This window comes from Neopsephotus bourkii, unplaced genomic scaffold, assembly GCF_033783945.1.
Source record: "Neopsephotus bourkii isolate Nb327-2 ecotype Australia unplaced genomic scaffold, CSIRO-AGI_Nbou_v1 NB_53, whole genome shotgun sequence".
NCBI classification, from domain to species: Eukaryota; Metazoa; Chordata; class Aves; order Psittaciformes; family Psittacidae; genus Neopsephotus; species Neopsephotus bourkii.
In genome coordinates, this window is record NW_026900570.1 from 11,586,362 (window position 1) to 11,601,125 (window position 14,764).

The following is a 14,764-nucleotide window of genomic DNA, read 5'->3' on the forward strand; positions in this document are numbered from 1 at the left end:
TAAAATTGATTGTTGATCTGCCAGTAGAGTTTATTTTGCACCCAACCTATCAAATTTCAAATGATATAACAACATGACACAGATTTTATGTCAACTTAATGGAGAGGTAACTATTTCCATGCATGTTAAAATCTAGGCTGTAAGTACTGTAAGACTTACTGTAATGATAGCTTCAAGAAACAAAAAATAGTTGTTGAAACCATCAGTAACATTTCTTATTCTGCAGAACTGATGCTTCAGCACATATGAAAAATATTTTATTGTGGTTTTACTTTAAAAACACTTAAAGTGGTGCATGCATTTTGGAAGCTGAAAACATAAGATGCATTTATGTATTTTATATGAAGTTCTATTTCTTGTTGAATAGAAGAGAATTTAAAGTTGTTTATTTTTTAAAAACCTGGTCCATATTAGGTGTCATATGCAAACCATTATACATGTAAAATAAGTGAATTATGAATTACTATGTTATGTACAAATGTAGATTCACTGTAGGAGAAACGATCCTCAAAAGAAGAGATGTTGCTTGTCAGGTTAGTGATATACTTCTTACATTTATGTCAAATAATAAAAAGACAAGTTTTCTCTTTAAGCACCTGTTTCAAAATTTTTATAATACAAAGCGAAGTAAATCTCAAAGTCTATACTATATGAAAAGACCACAAACATCATAAAAGAACAGCTGTTCGTCCTTTGAGCTACAGAATATTCTGTGTAATGTAGTAATCATATCTTACGGATTTTTTTTTTAATTATTTAGACTTGAGCTTGATATGTGTGGATAAGCTAGTTTCTCTAGGGAGACAATGTTACAATATTATACTCCTAGGACATGTTTTCAAAATACGTTCTTAAAGCGAGACCCGTTTCATTTTCTTCTGAAGTCAAGATGATGATGAAGATTAAAAAAAAAAGATAAAAAAATCATAAGAATCTTCCTTTAGGACACTATATGTTGTTAAAAAAAAATAATTTTATACTTAAACAGCTTGGAGAGATTTTGTGGAAATCTATTGTTACGAGAAGTGTAAGTAAAAATTATCTATGACGTGCCATCCGCATACAATTTATTGATTTATCAGAAGTGTTCCAACTGATGTAAGTTATTGAACTTTATGAAGTATTTTTCTCACATTCGTTTTGGCTGTATTTTCTCACTTGCAATTCTCTGCTACATTTATGGTATCAGTTGAAGAGCATGTCAAATTTAAAGACTTTTTTACTGTATTTGTCCTACTGTTTCTGTTTAAGAAATACGCTGCAAAACTTCTGCTTTTCTTAGATCTTCTTGTTTCATATTAGTAAGCATCATTCAGTTTTTTAATAGTCTGTATTTCCGTATGATGTGTACAATTCAGCAAAATATTTTCTTTTGGAAAGGATTGTCTCAAAGTTCTTTACAGCTTCAGAACTGTAATTTGAAAGAGATGGGCTTAGGCAGCACAGTTCAGATCTGGATGGGAACAAAAGCTTCCCTGGAATTCCAGAGGCATGTGGGAGGTGGATAACGTAGTTTGATTTACTAGGTGCTCTAAGTTGTAACTTCCACATTAGCACCAGTTGGCATTGCTCATGCACTCCAGCTTCTGTGGTAGCTACATGGTAGCACAGCCCTTCTAATTTCTGTGTAGCGGGGTTCATCCCCAATTTGATTAACAGGAAATCTATGCTACAGGTTCAAAAGAATCCATTGTTATCATATGGTTTAACTTTCTGCATACCATAGAGTGTACTATTTGATCTATTTCTTGTTTTTAGTCGAGTAGCTCTGACTGAAATAGAGCTTATCTTTTAGAAAAACTTCCAGTCTTGACTGAAAAATTTCCACTTCTGGAAATCTTATCACTCTATGTCATTTATTCCAAAGAATAATTAACCACACAATAGAAAGCTAGCTCTTTCCTCCTCGTCTAAATTTTAGTACCTTTAACTTCACATCAGCAAACATCTGTGGTAGACTGTAGAGCTCTCTGTGATCACATTCCTATCCTCGTGGATTTATTTATTCATTATGAATAAATCATACCTTAATTTCTTTTTAATAAACTAAAGAGTGCTTCTCATATTTGTCTTAATGCAACAATTTTACAGGCTTGGTTAAAATAAGTTTATTTCTCTTTTCTGAATAATCTCCATATTTTCACTTGCCTTCTAGAATGGTATAAAGTAAAATTCTACACAGAATTTCAGTAGTAGTTGCACAAGTGCCTAAAAAGAGATAATACCTTTGTTCCTATCTAGTACTTTGAATTATACATCCCAAAATTCATCTTTTAATCAAGTGTTACATTGTAATTTCAAGTTCATATTCAGCATCCCAAGTCTTTTTATATGCTCTGGTTTCCAGGATAGAACTTCTACATTGAGCTATATCCTGTTTTCATTATTTCTAAGTGTATGACCTTTAAATTAGGGCACATCAAAAGATAACATATCCCAATAACCTGACTGCAGCAGGAAGTGTGACAGAGTGATCAGGATGGAAGTTTTCTGCCGTTAAAGCTCATCTTTTGCACTCCAGATTACCTGCCTTCTGATTTCCACAAATGTGGGAGACTTGACCGCGTAACTTACAGTAGTGTGAAACTCTGTTCATATTCTACCGAGGCAGAAGAAACCCAGGGCCCTAAATGAATGTTCAGGGTGAAGTAAGAACACACAACTTTCTGCTACTTTCTAATTACTTTCTAATACTCTCCAATCTGCCATTTGTTTTTAGCTCAGGGAGTTGAAAATTTAATGAGATACATATGTTTTTACTGACCTTCAGTGCAAACTTTTAATTTTCACGCAGAATACTTTTGCAACTAGATCTACTAGTCTGTTACCTCATTTAAAGAACCAAATCCTTTTTTATATTTTCAACCTCAATCCCAGTATACCTCATTATTAAAAGAGATTTTATCTGTATTTAAAGAGACACTGGACAGTCAATCCCTGCCTGTCATGCTCAATGCCATCCCTGACACTGTAGACCTCTGTCGTACCCTTTTAGGCATCTGTCTTCTAGACTGAAAATATTTGGATTGTCTTTTCTGCTCTTTGAAAGTTTTCCAGTGCTATAGTAACCTTACTGAAACTGGGGCTGCAGAACTGCATGAACTTTTTAAGGTATATGTGAACCATGAATTTCTTCTGTGGTATACTGACATTATCTGTTCACTATTTTTTTCCTAACATTCCATTATGTTTGTCCTGGGTTTAGCAGCAGCAGTCATTTTTTCTCCTTCTTGGTAGCTGTTGCAGTGCTGTGTTTTGACTTTCGGGCTGGGAACAAAGCTGATAAAAATGATGTTTTGGTTTGGCCAAGGACTTTGTGAGTCTCATGCTCTGCCAGGGAGGAGGGGAAGCCGGGAGGAAGCAGAGACAGGACACCTGACCCAAACTGACCAAAGAGGTATTCCATACCACAGCACATCATGCCCAGGGGGGAACTGGGAGGTACCCAGAAGGACAGGGGGTCGGCCGGGTCGGACTGGTGGTTCGGCGTGTGGTATTGTACTCCTTTCCTTTGCTATTTTCTCTTACTGTTGTCGTTGGTGGTAGCGGTGGTGATTCGTATTGTACATTAGTTGCTAGACTGTTCTTATCTCAGCCCGTGGGAGTTGCATTCCTTCAGTTCTCCTCCCCACCCCTCTGTGAGCGGGGAAAGGGGGCGGCAGCCCCTGGGGAAGGGGGGGGGACGGACTAACGTGGGCCTCGATTGCTTCCAGCCTGGCACCACTCACTGGGAGTAAGTGCACAAGCTGTCTTGGTTGGGGTTAAACCACGACAATGGTTTTTATTTCCATCTACCCTAACTTCAGGATATCATTTCTAATTTTTAATGGACAGCTGAAAAAGTATAATTTCATCTATGGAGTTAATTTTTTCTGATGTGCATCATTTCTCGTGTGCTGTTTTATTGCCCTCTTAGGCTTAGCAAGTTCTTCAGCAATTTGTCACAACTGGGGCTGAATCATAATATCAATAAGCTTGATCACATAACCAGTCTTTCAGGGTGTTCATAACTATGTTGAATTGTGTAACTTCAACACAGATCCGTGGAACTCCACTAACTCATATCCCTTTATTGAACTGAGTTTTTGCTCCTATCCTCAGTTTCTAACTATTTAGTCATTCTTTTCGGTCCATGAAATGACTTTTCCTCGTATAACATTGTGGCTTAGTTTCCTTAGAAGCTACCAGGGAGGGGGGCTTTAAAATGGAGTTCAGTTAGACCTATCCAACTAGCTTGGTAAATTTTGAAAGGATCTGATAACAGATCCATGGTGACTCTCATATTGTTTCAAGAATATCCTATTTAGACAGATGTCTGCTAATTCTTTATTACAATCTACCAATTTGTCCAGCACAGATATTTGGCTAAAAGGCCTTGGATAACCCTTGAGCTCTTTTCAAAGTTGACATCACATTTTTTGTTTCCCAGGACATTGGCAACAGGGCAATTTGAAGTGAAAGGGTAAATGCCACTTTTACTGAGTCAACTATTTTACCATTTCCTTTATAACTCAGTTGAATACTGTCTAATAATGGCAGTTTGTTACTCTTCACAATGTCAGAGTTTTTTAATAAAAATTTCCTACAGTGGCTTCAGTTTCAGAAAAATCCTCTGAAATGTCCACAATAGAAGATACACATTTGAATCACTTTGGTTTCTTTCAGAGTGAATACTAATGCAAAGAATGCAAGTAGCTTCTCTGAAATGTCTGTATATTCACTGTGTGTTCTTTTGCTATCTGCACTCTTAGAAAACTCACAATACTTGACTGCCTAATTTACTAGACTTTTCACAGCAAGCCGTATTAGTCGTTTGTCACACTGTGCTGTTCTTTCTCCAACCTTTGCGCCATTTCCAGACATAATCATAGAATCATAGAATAGTTTGGGTTGGAAGGGACCCGAAGTATCATCTAGTTCCAACCCCCTGCCATGGGCAGGGATAACTTCCACTAGACAAGGTTGCTCAAAGCCCCATCCTCCTGGCTGTGAGCACTTCCACATATGGGGCAGCCACAGCTTCTCTGGGCAACCTGTGCCAGTGTCTCACCACCCTTATAGTGAAGACCTTTTCCCGAATATCTAATCTAAATCTCCCCTCTGTCTTTTTAAAGCCAGTAATTCTACTTCTTATCAAGTCTGTGTTACTTAACACCATAGAACTGAAATGCTCTAACATGTTTCTTATTTAGTAGCACTTTAACTAGTACTGTTGAATAGACTATGTTTTATATGAATGTGTTTTACTCATTTGTTTATTATTTGTTTATTTTAGGGAGGTAATCCTACAGCTACTGTGATTGCACTGTGTTCGATGAAAGATTTCAATCTGGCTCAAGAAACCTGTCAGATGGCCATCAGAGACATTGGATGTCTTGAAGTGTTAGTTAATTTGCTTGATACGGAAGAAATTAAATGTCAGGTAAGTAGCTTTGTCAAATAGAGCAATGGATATGTCTTTTCTATTAGAATATTTTTCCAATTTCCAAAGTTATATAGTATAAAGAAAATGGATTTCTTATTTCTGTATTTTCTTGATTGAAAGCATTAAAACAGAAAATCTGTTTCTTTAACTTTCAGTTTCTTTCTTCTGATTCAATTTCACAGATAAAATATATTAGATAGCCCATAATTTTAAATATTTTCTGTTTATATATACTTAAATATTTTTCTGTTTGTGTATACTTAAATAATGTTTAACTTGCTATTTTCCATTATTTAGATTGGTTCATTAAAAATCCTGAAGGAAATTAGTCAAAATACCCTGATCAGACATGCAATTGCAGATCTTGGGGGCTTAGAGATTATGGTGAAAATATTGGACTCTCCGGATAGAGAACTAAAATGTCTGGCAGCTGAAACAATTGCTAATGTTGCTAGATTTAAGCGAGCACAAAAGACAGTTAGGCAGCATGGAGGAATCAAGAGACTGGTAAGCAGACATTAAAATTTATATCCTTTTCATATGCACATTTTTGTCCAAAAAATTTTGTGGTGTTGCATACATGATTCTTGTGGTAGTCTTTACCATAATTAAAAAGCAGTATAATATCAAACTTTCCTGTAGATAATTAAAAAATCTTTTTTTAGGTTGGGCTGTTGGACTGTGATGCAATGGGATCAACCAGTCTAACACCATACCAAGCAAAAGATAGTGAAATGGCACGTTGTGGAGCTTTGGCACTCTGGAGCTGCAGCAAAGCCACCAAAAACAAAGCAGCAATCCATAAAGCTGGTGGTATTCCATTATTAGCTAGGTGGCTCAAATGTTCACATGCAAACATCTTAACTCCAGTAGTGGGGACGCTACAAGAATGTGCCTCAACGGTGAGTAAACACATGGAGCTGCATTATTTCTAAACATTAAAATAGTTGGCTACTAAAAGGAGGCATGCATTTGACTTAAACCAGGGCAATTACCCATCTGGAAGTTGATGCTTTGTGTGGCCAAAGTGCTTTGAGAAAGTCACAGCTTGTAATGAAGTAAAGACAACATCTTTTTTATTTAAAAGTCTAGGAGTTCTTTGTGAAAGAAAACATATGGAAATGAAATCCTTAACCAGCTTTATTTTTCTTCTGCTTGTTTTGTTTTGTTTTGGGTTTTTTTTTTTTTTTATTTCATCATACTTGACAAGTTTGGCAACTTAAGATGCTATATTCTGGTTAATCAGTACATTTAAATTCTGCAAAGCTCACCTGCAGGTGTGGCCAAAAAGATCCAATGCAGTACAGGACATTATGGTTTACAATGGCCTTGTGAATTGGGTACGATGATGTCTGACCAATTGCAAAAAAAAGAAAGCAATATATGTGATTTTTTTACAGATTGCCTTGGCAGGTTTCACAGGTCTGAGTATATTCAGTTTTTAAATCTGAATACAAGTAGTTTGTACCATTGCCATATAGGATGAGTGGTTTTTTTCTTTTTCTGGACTCTTACTTGACATTAAGGTAAAAATTACACATAAGTTCTCTTGGTGAATTTGAAACATGGAAGACATGATTTTTCAAAAGATTTTACATTTTGAAACACTTTGTATTTTCAAAATTAGCTTCCTGAAACTGCACAGGTTTATGCATGCTCCGTGAGACAGCAACCTGGCAGATCTTAGTTTCAGTAAGTCTGTATTGAGGAGAAGTTTTTGAGATTTCTTATTTGGCTGAATCTGGAAATAACACTAAATGGATCTCTTACACAAATGTTTTCCCTCTCTTAAATAATGGTCCCCTGTTACAATGCCTGTGGGTTAAAATTTGGAAGAAAAGATCATGAAAAAAATTAATTCTCAGTTTTCTAACCTTGTTCTAGTAATAGACCTGTTGAAGGGAGTGGGTATTTCATGATCCCATTTTGAAGCATCTTTTTCTTCCTTGGCTGTGAGCAGGGAGTCTGGACACCTTTCAGAATTCTGTTTAAGCCAGGTGGCTACAAAATCAGCAGTGCAGCACCTGGTTTTAAATGTGATTTCAGCACTGCAGAGAATTTATGTATTTGATTAACTTAGAGAATAGAATAGTTATTTTCAAAGCAATGCAGATGAATTCTGCTTAAAATCTAGTACAAGGCTTCTCAATATCAAAGCCTAGAATTGTAGCACTGTATTATTACTGTGACTAGTAGTATTAACTGTTAATATTCAGGATTTAAAGATGCAGTTTATCTTTTTAGCCAAGTTACAGACTTGCAATAAAGACAGAAGGGATGATTGAGTACCTTGTGAAAAATCTGAGTAGTGAACATGTGGAGCTTCAGATGCATTGTGCAAGTGCCATATTTAAGGTAATTTTGTTGTTATAATCAGTAGATCAGTTTCATGATTAGCCCTTTGTTTTCATGTGGTTGTCAGTTTTAATATTTCTAGTTTTATTATTTCTCTAATGTGTTTATAAAAAGGTTGATGGTCTTTGGATAATTCATATGAGAATATTTTAGCTGCATGTTTAATATTGTAATTAAATTCCTAATTGCTCTTCTTGTGTACAAGCCCTGAATTGCACAGGTAGCAATGGAAAGAGGTAGGGCATACAGTGCAAAGAGCTGCTTTATTTTTTTTTACGGATTTTTTGCTCACAAAGTGGTCAGTGTGACAGCATAAGGACTGCTGCATATATAGGAGCAGTTGCTGTCAAATTCTCTTGGTCAGTTGTTAGCATATTCAGTATAATATTTATGTTTTTTTCTCTATTAGCTTTTGCTAGTTACAACAGAATACACCTAGCTTTTGAAGAAATAATTTTAACATTTCACGTTGTATATATATTTTTCTTGTACAGTGTGCAGAAGATAAAGAAACACGTGACCTGGTTAGACAGCATGGAGGTCTACAGCCACTGTCTGTTCTGCTTGCTAACTCTGAAAACAAACTACTTTTAGCAGCTGTGACAGGAGCAATCTGGAAATGTGCAATCAGTGAAGAAAATGTGGCAAAGTAACAATTTAATTTTACATTATTATGTTTTGATTTTATGGGCCTCTATAGTTTTCAAAATTGTTATGCCAAGACTCTTCAAAAACATACTTTAGAATATGTTAGGCTTTCAGCTCTGGTTTGATAGGGCCACCTGACCTCATCAGAGTACTGTGGAGATAGCATCAAGTTCCTAGCATCTTAAGAGTCGATGGGAACAATTGGTGCCTCAGTTAAGATATAGGACACTGAGTCAGGAGGGGTACTAGCACATACTAAATGTTTAATACATAGATATATCTCATATCCCCACTCTCTCTGTAGTTTACAAACCAGGACCACTGCTGCATGGTAGAGAGAGAATAGTTAGCACACTTAGAGTTCACGTTTTATGTCAGTAGAGATAGAGCAAATTATCTCATTCTAAGGTAGATATCTAATGCACATTAGGTTCACCTACTTTATAAATATATACTGTAATCTAAGATAATTAGCCCAGACACCTCTCTCCTTGACTACAGAAGGTCTCGGAAAAGTATCTCAACCTGTACACCCAACTTGCAAATGAGTGGAGTTAACTGATGAGAGTGTACTGTAGGTACTGTAGGTACCTACAACTTCAACATCAGGGTCCTGAGTGATTATCTGAGAATGTGACAGCAGCAGTTATCGCCCTCTGCCTTTCATGGAACAGCTTAATGATTGAGAGTTCTCAGTCTCCTCATCTAAAATTAATGTATCATATTCATTCACCATACTTAAAAAAAAAAAAAGAAAAGCCTGCTTCACTGGAGTGTATGCTAGGTTTCCTGCTGAAGTTATGCTGCTTTGTACAGATGAATGTAAGATTCATAGGCTGGAGTGCATATCAATAAAAGGTAACCTCTTCCTGCAGCCCTAATTTTAGTGTACTGTGCTGGACTAGCAGGTATGATAGATTACTGATGGATAGAAATCACGAAAAATCTTAAGGGTTTATAGTCTGGCTTTTTACTATTCCAAATGAGTTCCCAAGCTGTTGGTATACAAGCCATGGTCTTTACGTACTCTGCTGCTTTTTGCATTCTTGATTGCACAGTAAGCTGTTTTTCAGAATGATATATTCTTTTATGTGGGCTTTGGGTATCTGCACAGAGACATCCTGGTTCTGGATCACTAAGTGATGAGATGGACTAAATGGCTCCCTCTGTACAAGTAAAATGAATTAGGCCAAACCTTTCCGGGTTAAGGCACTATGTTATGTTTCTCCATACTGTTTAACTTTTTATGACAGTCCCTTACACAGTTTGGCTGGTGCCAGCAAGGGCTCCTCCAGACAGTGCCCAGACACTCCTTGGGAACAGTGCAGGCAACAGATTGTTTCCATTAGGCAGAATGGGTGAGGCCACCCTGAATTGTGAGGGTTAAGAGATTTTAGCCATATGGCTGTTGTGTTGTGCTTGTTCTCCTCAGGGCTAGAGAATGAGCCCCTGCCTTTTTTATTTATTATACTAATAAATAGCTGTAGCAAACAGTTCTGCCAAATTCAAACAGATTTTTGCTGGGCTACTCATACATCTTTGGCAAGTGCTTGAAGCTCCACAAAGGTTACTACCCAGGCACAGCTCCAGGCTTGAGCTGAAATCATGTATCATGTAGTGCTGAGTCTGAAGCAGTAAACTCTACCCAAACTCAGAATGGGAGGGCACTGCAGGACAGGGACAGAGGATAATATGAGAACACGTAAATAGATCTGGAGGGATGAGCTTGAGTCTGGCATGAAGCTAGAACTGTCAAACCCTGCTGGTTCCTGCATGTATCTTCAAGCTACTCTACTGTATTTCCTATACCTGAAGTACATTGCTGAGATGTTCTGACTCAGCAGTGAGCTGGTACAGGTGTCTTGGACTAGCTAGCTCAAATTCTGGTTTGCATGCAAGCAGCCGTACTGCTTCTGGACACAAGATGGCCCGAGCCAACAGCTCTGTCAGAGCATAGCCTGTCCATTGCAGAGCCAGCTCACACCATTCCCTCTGTGAAGCAGCGGATGTGTAATACAGATAAAGTAGCCAGAGAAAATGAGAGTATTTTTTTAAAATTGTTTTTTTGCTTTGCTACTCTTTTTTTCATGCTGTTGATGTTTTCTTTTGAAAAAAAGAGATATTTCCAGTTATAGCAAACACAGAGAAAAATTTCTAAGCAAGGACTTGAATGATAAAAAATGACAGTTCCTTATTCCTCAGTTACTCTAATTGTTATACTGATAAACCAGATTGGAAAGATTAAGTTTTATTGAAGCAGTTCTAGTTCTGCCATCAAAATATAAAAAATATCTTCTGTATGAAACAAAAGACACATGTACAACTGATTATTGGGGATGTTCAGCCAGGAGAAGTGAAGGCTGCATGGTGATCTCATAACAGCCTTCTGAAGGTTGCCTACAGAGATGCCAGAGAGGGACTCTTCATCAGGGACTGTACCATTAGGAGAAGGGGTGAAGGCTTCAAACTAGAACAGGGGAAGTTCAGGTTAGATGTAAGGAAAACATTCTTTACTGTGAGGGTGGTGAGGCACCAAAAACAGGTTGCCCAAGGAAGTAAATGATTCGTCCCTGGCAGTGTTCAAAGCTGGGCTGGACAGAACCTTGGGCAATGTGGTTTAGTGCGAGGTGTCCCTGCCCATGGGAGGGGCATTTGGACTAGATGATCTTAAGGTCCTTTCCAACCCTAATTATTCTATGATTTGATGCTCCAGGGCAGCCATGGTTGCAGCGATCATGAGATGGTCAAATTCAAGATCGTCAGGACAGTGAGAAGAGCGTGCAGCAAGCTCACTGCCCTGGACTTCAAGAGAGCAGACTTTGGCCTCTTCAGGAACCTGCTTAGTAAGGTTCCATGGGATATAGCCCTACAGGGTAGGGGGGCCCAAGACTGTTGGTTGATATTCAAGGATCACCTGCTACAAGCTCAGGAGTGTTGCATCCCAATTAGAAGGAAGTGCAGCAGGAGGGCCAGGAGACCTCCTTGGACGGATAAGGACCTGCTGAGGAAACTTTGAAGGAAAAAAGGAGGTTTATAAAAGGTGGAAGCAAGGAGAGGCAGGCTGGGAAGAATACAGGAATATTATTCAGGAAGCTAGGGACCAGGTTAGGAAAGCTAAGGCCCAGTAAATTTGGAAAGGGATGTAAAAGATAAGAGGAAGGGCTTCTATAAGTACATAGCAAATAAAAGACAGACTAGGGACAATGTAGGCCCCCTCTGGAAGCTATCAGGAGAATTGGCTGCCCTGGATTTGGAGAAGGTTGAGGTTCTTAATGATTTCTTTGCCTTGGTCTTCACTGGCAAATTCTCCGACCACACCACCCAAGTCTTGGAAGGCAGATGCAGGGACTGTGAGAATGGAAGACCCTAGGCCCACTGTAGGAGAGGATCTGGTTTGAGACCATCTTAAGAACCTGAACACACACAAGTCCATGGGACCTGATGAAATCCATCTGCGGGTCCTGAAGGAGCTGGCAAATGAAGTAGCTAAGCCACGCCCATCATATTTGAAAAATCATGGCAGTCAGGTGAAGTTCCCGATGACTGGAAAAAGGGAAATATAACCCCCATTTTCAAGAAGGGGAAAATGGATGACCCAGGGAATTACAGACCAGTCAGTCTCACCTCTGTGCCTGGCAAAATCTTGGAGCAGATTCTCCTGGAAGGCATGCTAAGGCACATGAAAAACATCAAGGTGCTTGGTGACAGCCAGCATGGCTTCACTAAGGGGAAATCCTGCCTGACCAATCTGGGGGCCTTCTATGATGGAGATACAGAACTGATGGACAGGGGTAGAGCAGTTGATGTCATCTACCTGGACTTCTGCAGTGTTCAACACTGTCCCACACGACATCCTTGTCTCTAAATTGGAGAGACATCAATTTGATGGATGGACCACTTGGTGGATAAAGAACTGGCTGGATGGCTACACGCAAAGAGCTGTGGTCAATGGCTCGATGTCCAGCTGGAGACCAGTAACGAGTGGTGTCCCTCAGGGGTCAGTGTTGGGACCGATCTTGTTCAGCATCTTTGTTGCTGACATGGACAGTGGGATTGAGTGTGACCTCAGCAAGTCTGCTGATGACACCAAGTTGTGTGGTTCGGTTGATACGCTGGAGGGAAGGAATGCCATCCAGAGGGACCTTGACACGCTTGTGAGGTGGGCTGATGCCAACCTCATGAAGTTTAACCATGCCAAGTGCAAGGACCTACACCTGGGTTGGAGCAATCCCAAGCACAGCTACAGATACAGAGCAGCCCTGCAGAGGACTTGGGGTGTTGGTTGATGAGAAACTGAACACGAGCCGGCTTCAGTGTGTGCTTGCAGCCCAGAAAACCAACGGTATCCTGGGCTGCATCAAAAGGAGCATGACCAGCAGGTCAAAGGAGCTGATCCTGCCCCTCTGCTCTCGTGAGACCTCACTTGGAGTATTGTGTACAGTTCTGGTGTCCTTAACCTAAGAAGGACATGGAACTGTTGGAACAAGTCCAGAGGAGGGCTGTGAGGATGATCAGGGGACTGGAGCACCTCGCGTATGAAGACAGGCTGAGAAAGTTGGGGCTGTTCAGTCTGGAGAAGGCTGCATGGAGACCTCATAGCCGGCTTCCAGTATCTGAAGGGGGCCTATAAGGATGCTGGGGAGGAACTCTTCATTAGGGACTGTAGTGATAGGACAAGGGCTTAAAACTTCAACAGGGGAAGTTTAGATTAGATATAAGGAAGAAGTTCTTTACTATGAAGGTGGTGAGGCACTGGGATGGGTTGCCTAAGGAAGTTGTGAATGCTCCGTCCCTGGCGGTGTTCAAGGCCTGGTTGGACAGAGCCTTGGGTGACATAGTTTAGTGTGAGGTGTCCCTGCCCATGGCAGGGGGGTTTGACCTAGATGATCCTTTCCAACCCTAACTATTCTATGATTCTATGATTGCTGCTGAGCAGTGCTTACACAAGGTTGAGACCTTTTCTGCTTCTCACTCCACCCCACCAGTGTGTAGGCTGGGTGTACACAAGAAACTGGGAGGGGACAGAGCCAGGACATCTGACTTCAAGTGACCAAAGAGTTATCTCATACTGCATAAGGCTCGGGGAATAAGAAGGAAGGGTGGAAGGGTGGTTTTTCAGAATGATGGTGTTCCTCTTCCCAAGGAACTTGTGATGGAGCCCTGTTTTCCTGGAGATGGCTGAATACCTGTCTGTGATAGAAGTAGTGAATTAATTCCTTGTTTTCATTTTGTGCACAGCTTTTGCTTTATCTATTGCTTTATCTCAACCCATGAGCTTCCTCTCTTTTAGCCTTCTGATTTTTTTCCCCATCCCACTGTGGGGAGGAGTGAGCAAGCAGCTGTATGGTGCTTAGTTGCCATCAGGGGTTAAACCATAGTAATGTCACACTTTCAAGAACTGAAATAGTTTATCTGCATTGTGATTTCTTCAACAAGCTGATTTACATACAGAAATTAAACATTGTACTTCAATTATAATGGAGTACAATGTAAACTATATTATAAAATTAAACTTATAATAGTAACATACTGAAAATACCAACTTCGGTTTTATTGCTGTTTTTTAGATTTCGGGAATATAAAGTCATCGAAACTTTGGTAGGACTGCTTACTGATCAGCCTGAAGAAGTCCTTGTAAATATTGTTGGAGCGCTCGGAGAATGTTGCCAGGAGACAGTAAATCGAAGTACTATCCGTAGATGTGAGGGAATACCACGTCTAGTGAAGTTACTTACTGGAACCAATCAGGCACTACTTGTGAATGTCGCCAAAACAGTGGGAGCTTGTGCAACAGAACCTGAAAGTATGATGTAAGCTTTTCATATTCATAGCATTCTGAATTTTGAAGGAAAAAAACCAAAGTTATTCTGGCACAAATATATTCATCCTAATCTGATTTAAAATCTGACTTTAAATGACTTTAGATTTAGATTGCATATAAGGAGGAAATTCTTTCCTGTTAGGGTGGTGAGGCACTGGAATAGGTTGCCCAGGGAGGTTGTGAATGCTCCATCCCTGGCAGTGTTCAAGGCCAGGTTGGACGAGGCCTTGGGTGGTATGATTTAGAGCAAGGTGTCCCTGCCCATGGCACGGGGGTTGGAACTTGATGATCTTAAGGTCCTTTCCAACCCTAACTGTTCTATGATTCTATGATTCTACGACTTTACTTTTTGTTTTCCACAGGGATGTGTGGGTTAGTTACATTCTACTGTAAATATGCTGTATGTTTAATAATAATAATAATAAAGGAAGTATGTAGAATGTAAAGCTTTTGCATTTTGTGGAAAGTCAGATAAACCTTTAGTAAACTGATTTGTCTTAAAATTAAAAGTCAGA

The 14,764-nt window shown here is 39.3% G+C and overlaps 1 protein-coding gene across 1 annotated transcript in view; it reads left to right on the forward strand.

Moving 5' to 3' along the window:
* ODAD2 (outer dynein arm docking complex subunit 2) overlaps positions 1-14,764 on the forward strand; it is an 85,649-nt gene that overhangs the window by 26,770 nt on the left and 44,115 nt on the right. Inside the window, 6 exon segments of the mRNA XM_061350923.1 lie at positions 5,276-5,422; positions 5,723-5,932; positions 6,091-6,327; positions 7,670-7,780; positions 8,275-8,429; positions 13,996-14,238. Coding sequence (XP_061206907.1) covers positions 5,276-5,422; positions 5,723-5,932; positions 6,091-6,327; positions 7,670-7,780; positions 8,275-8,429; positions 13,996-14,238 — 1,103 coding nt within the window.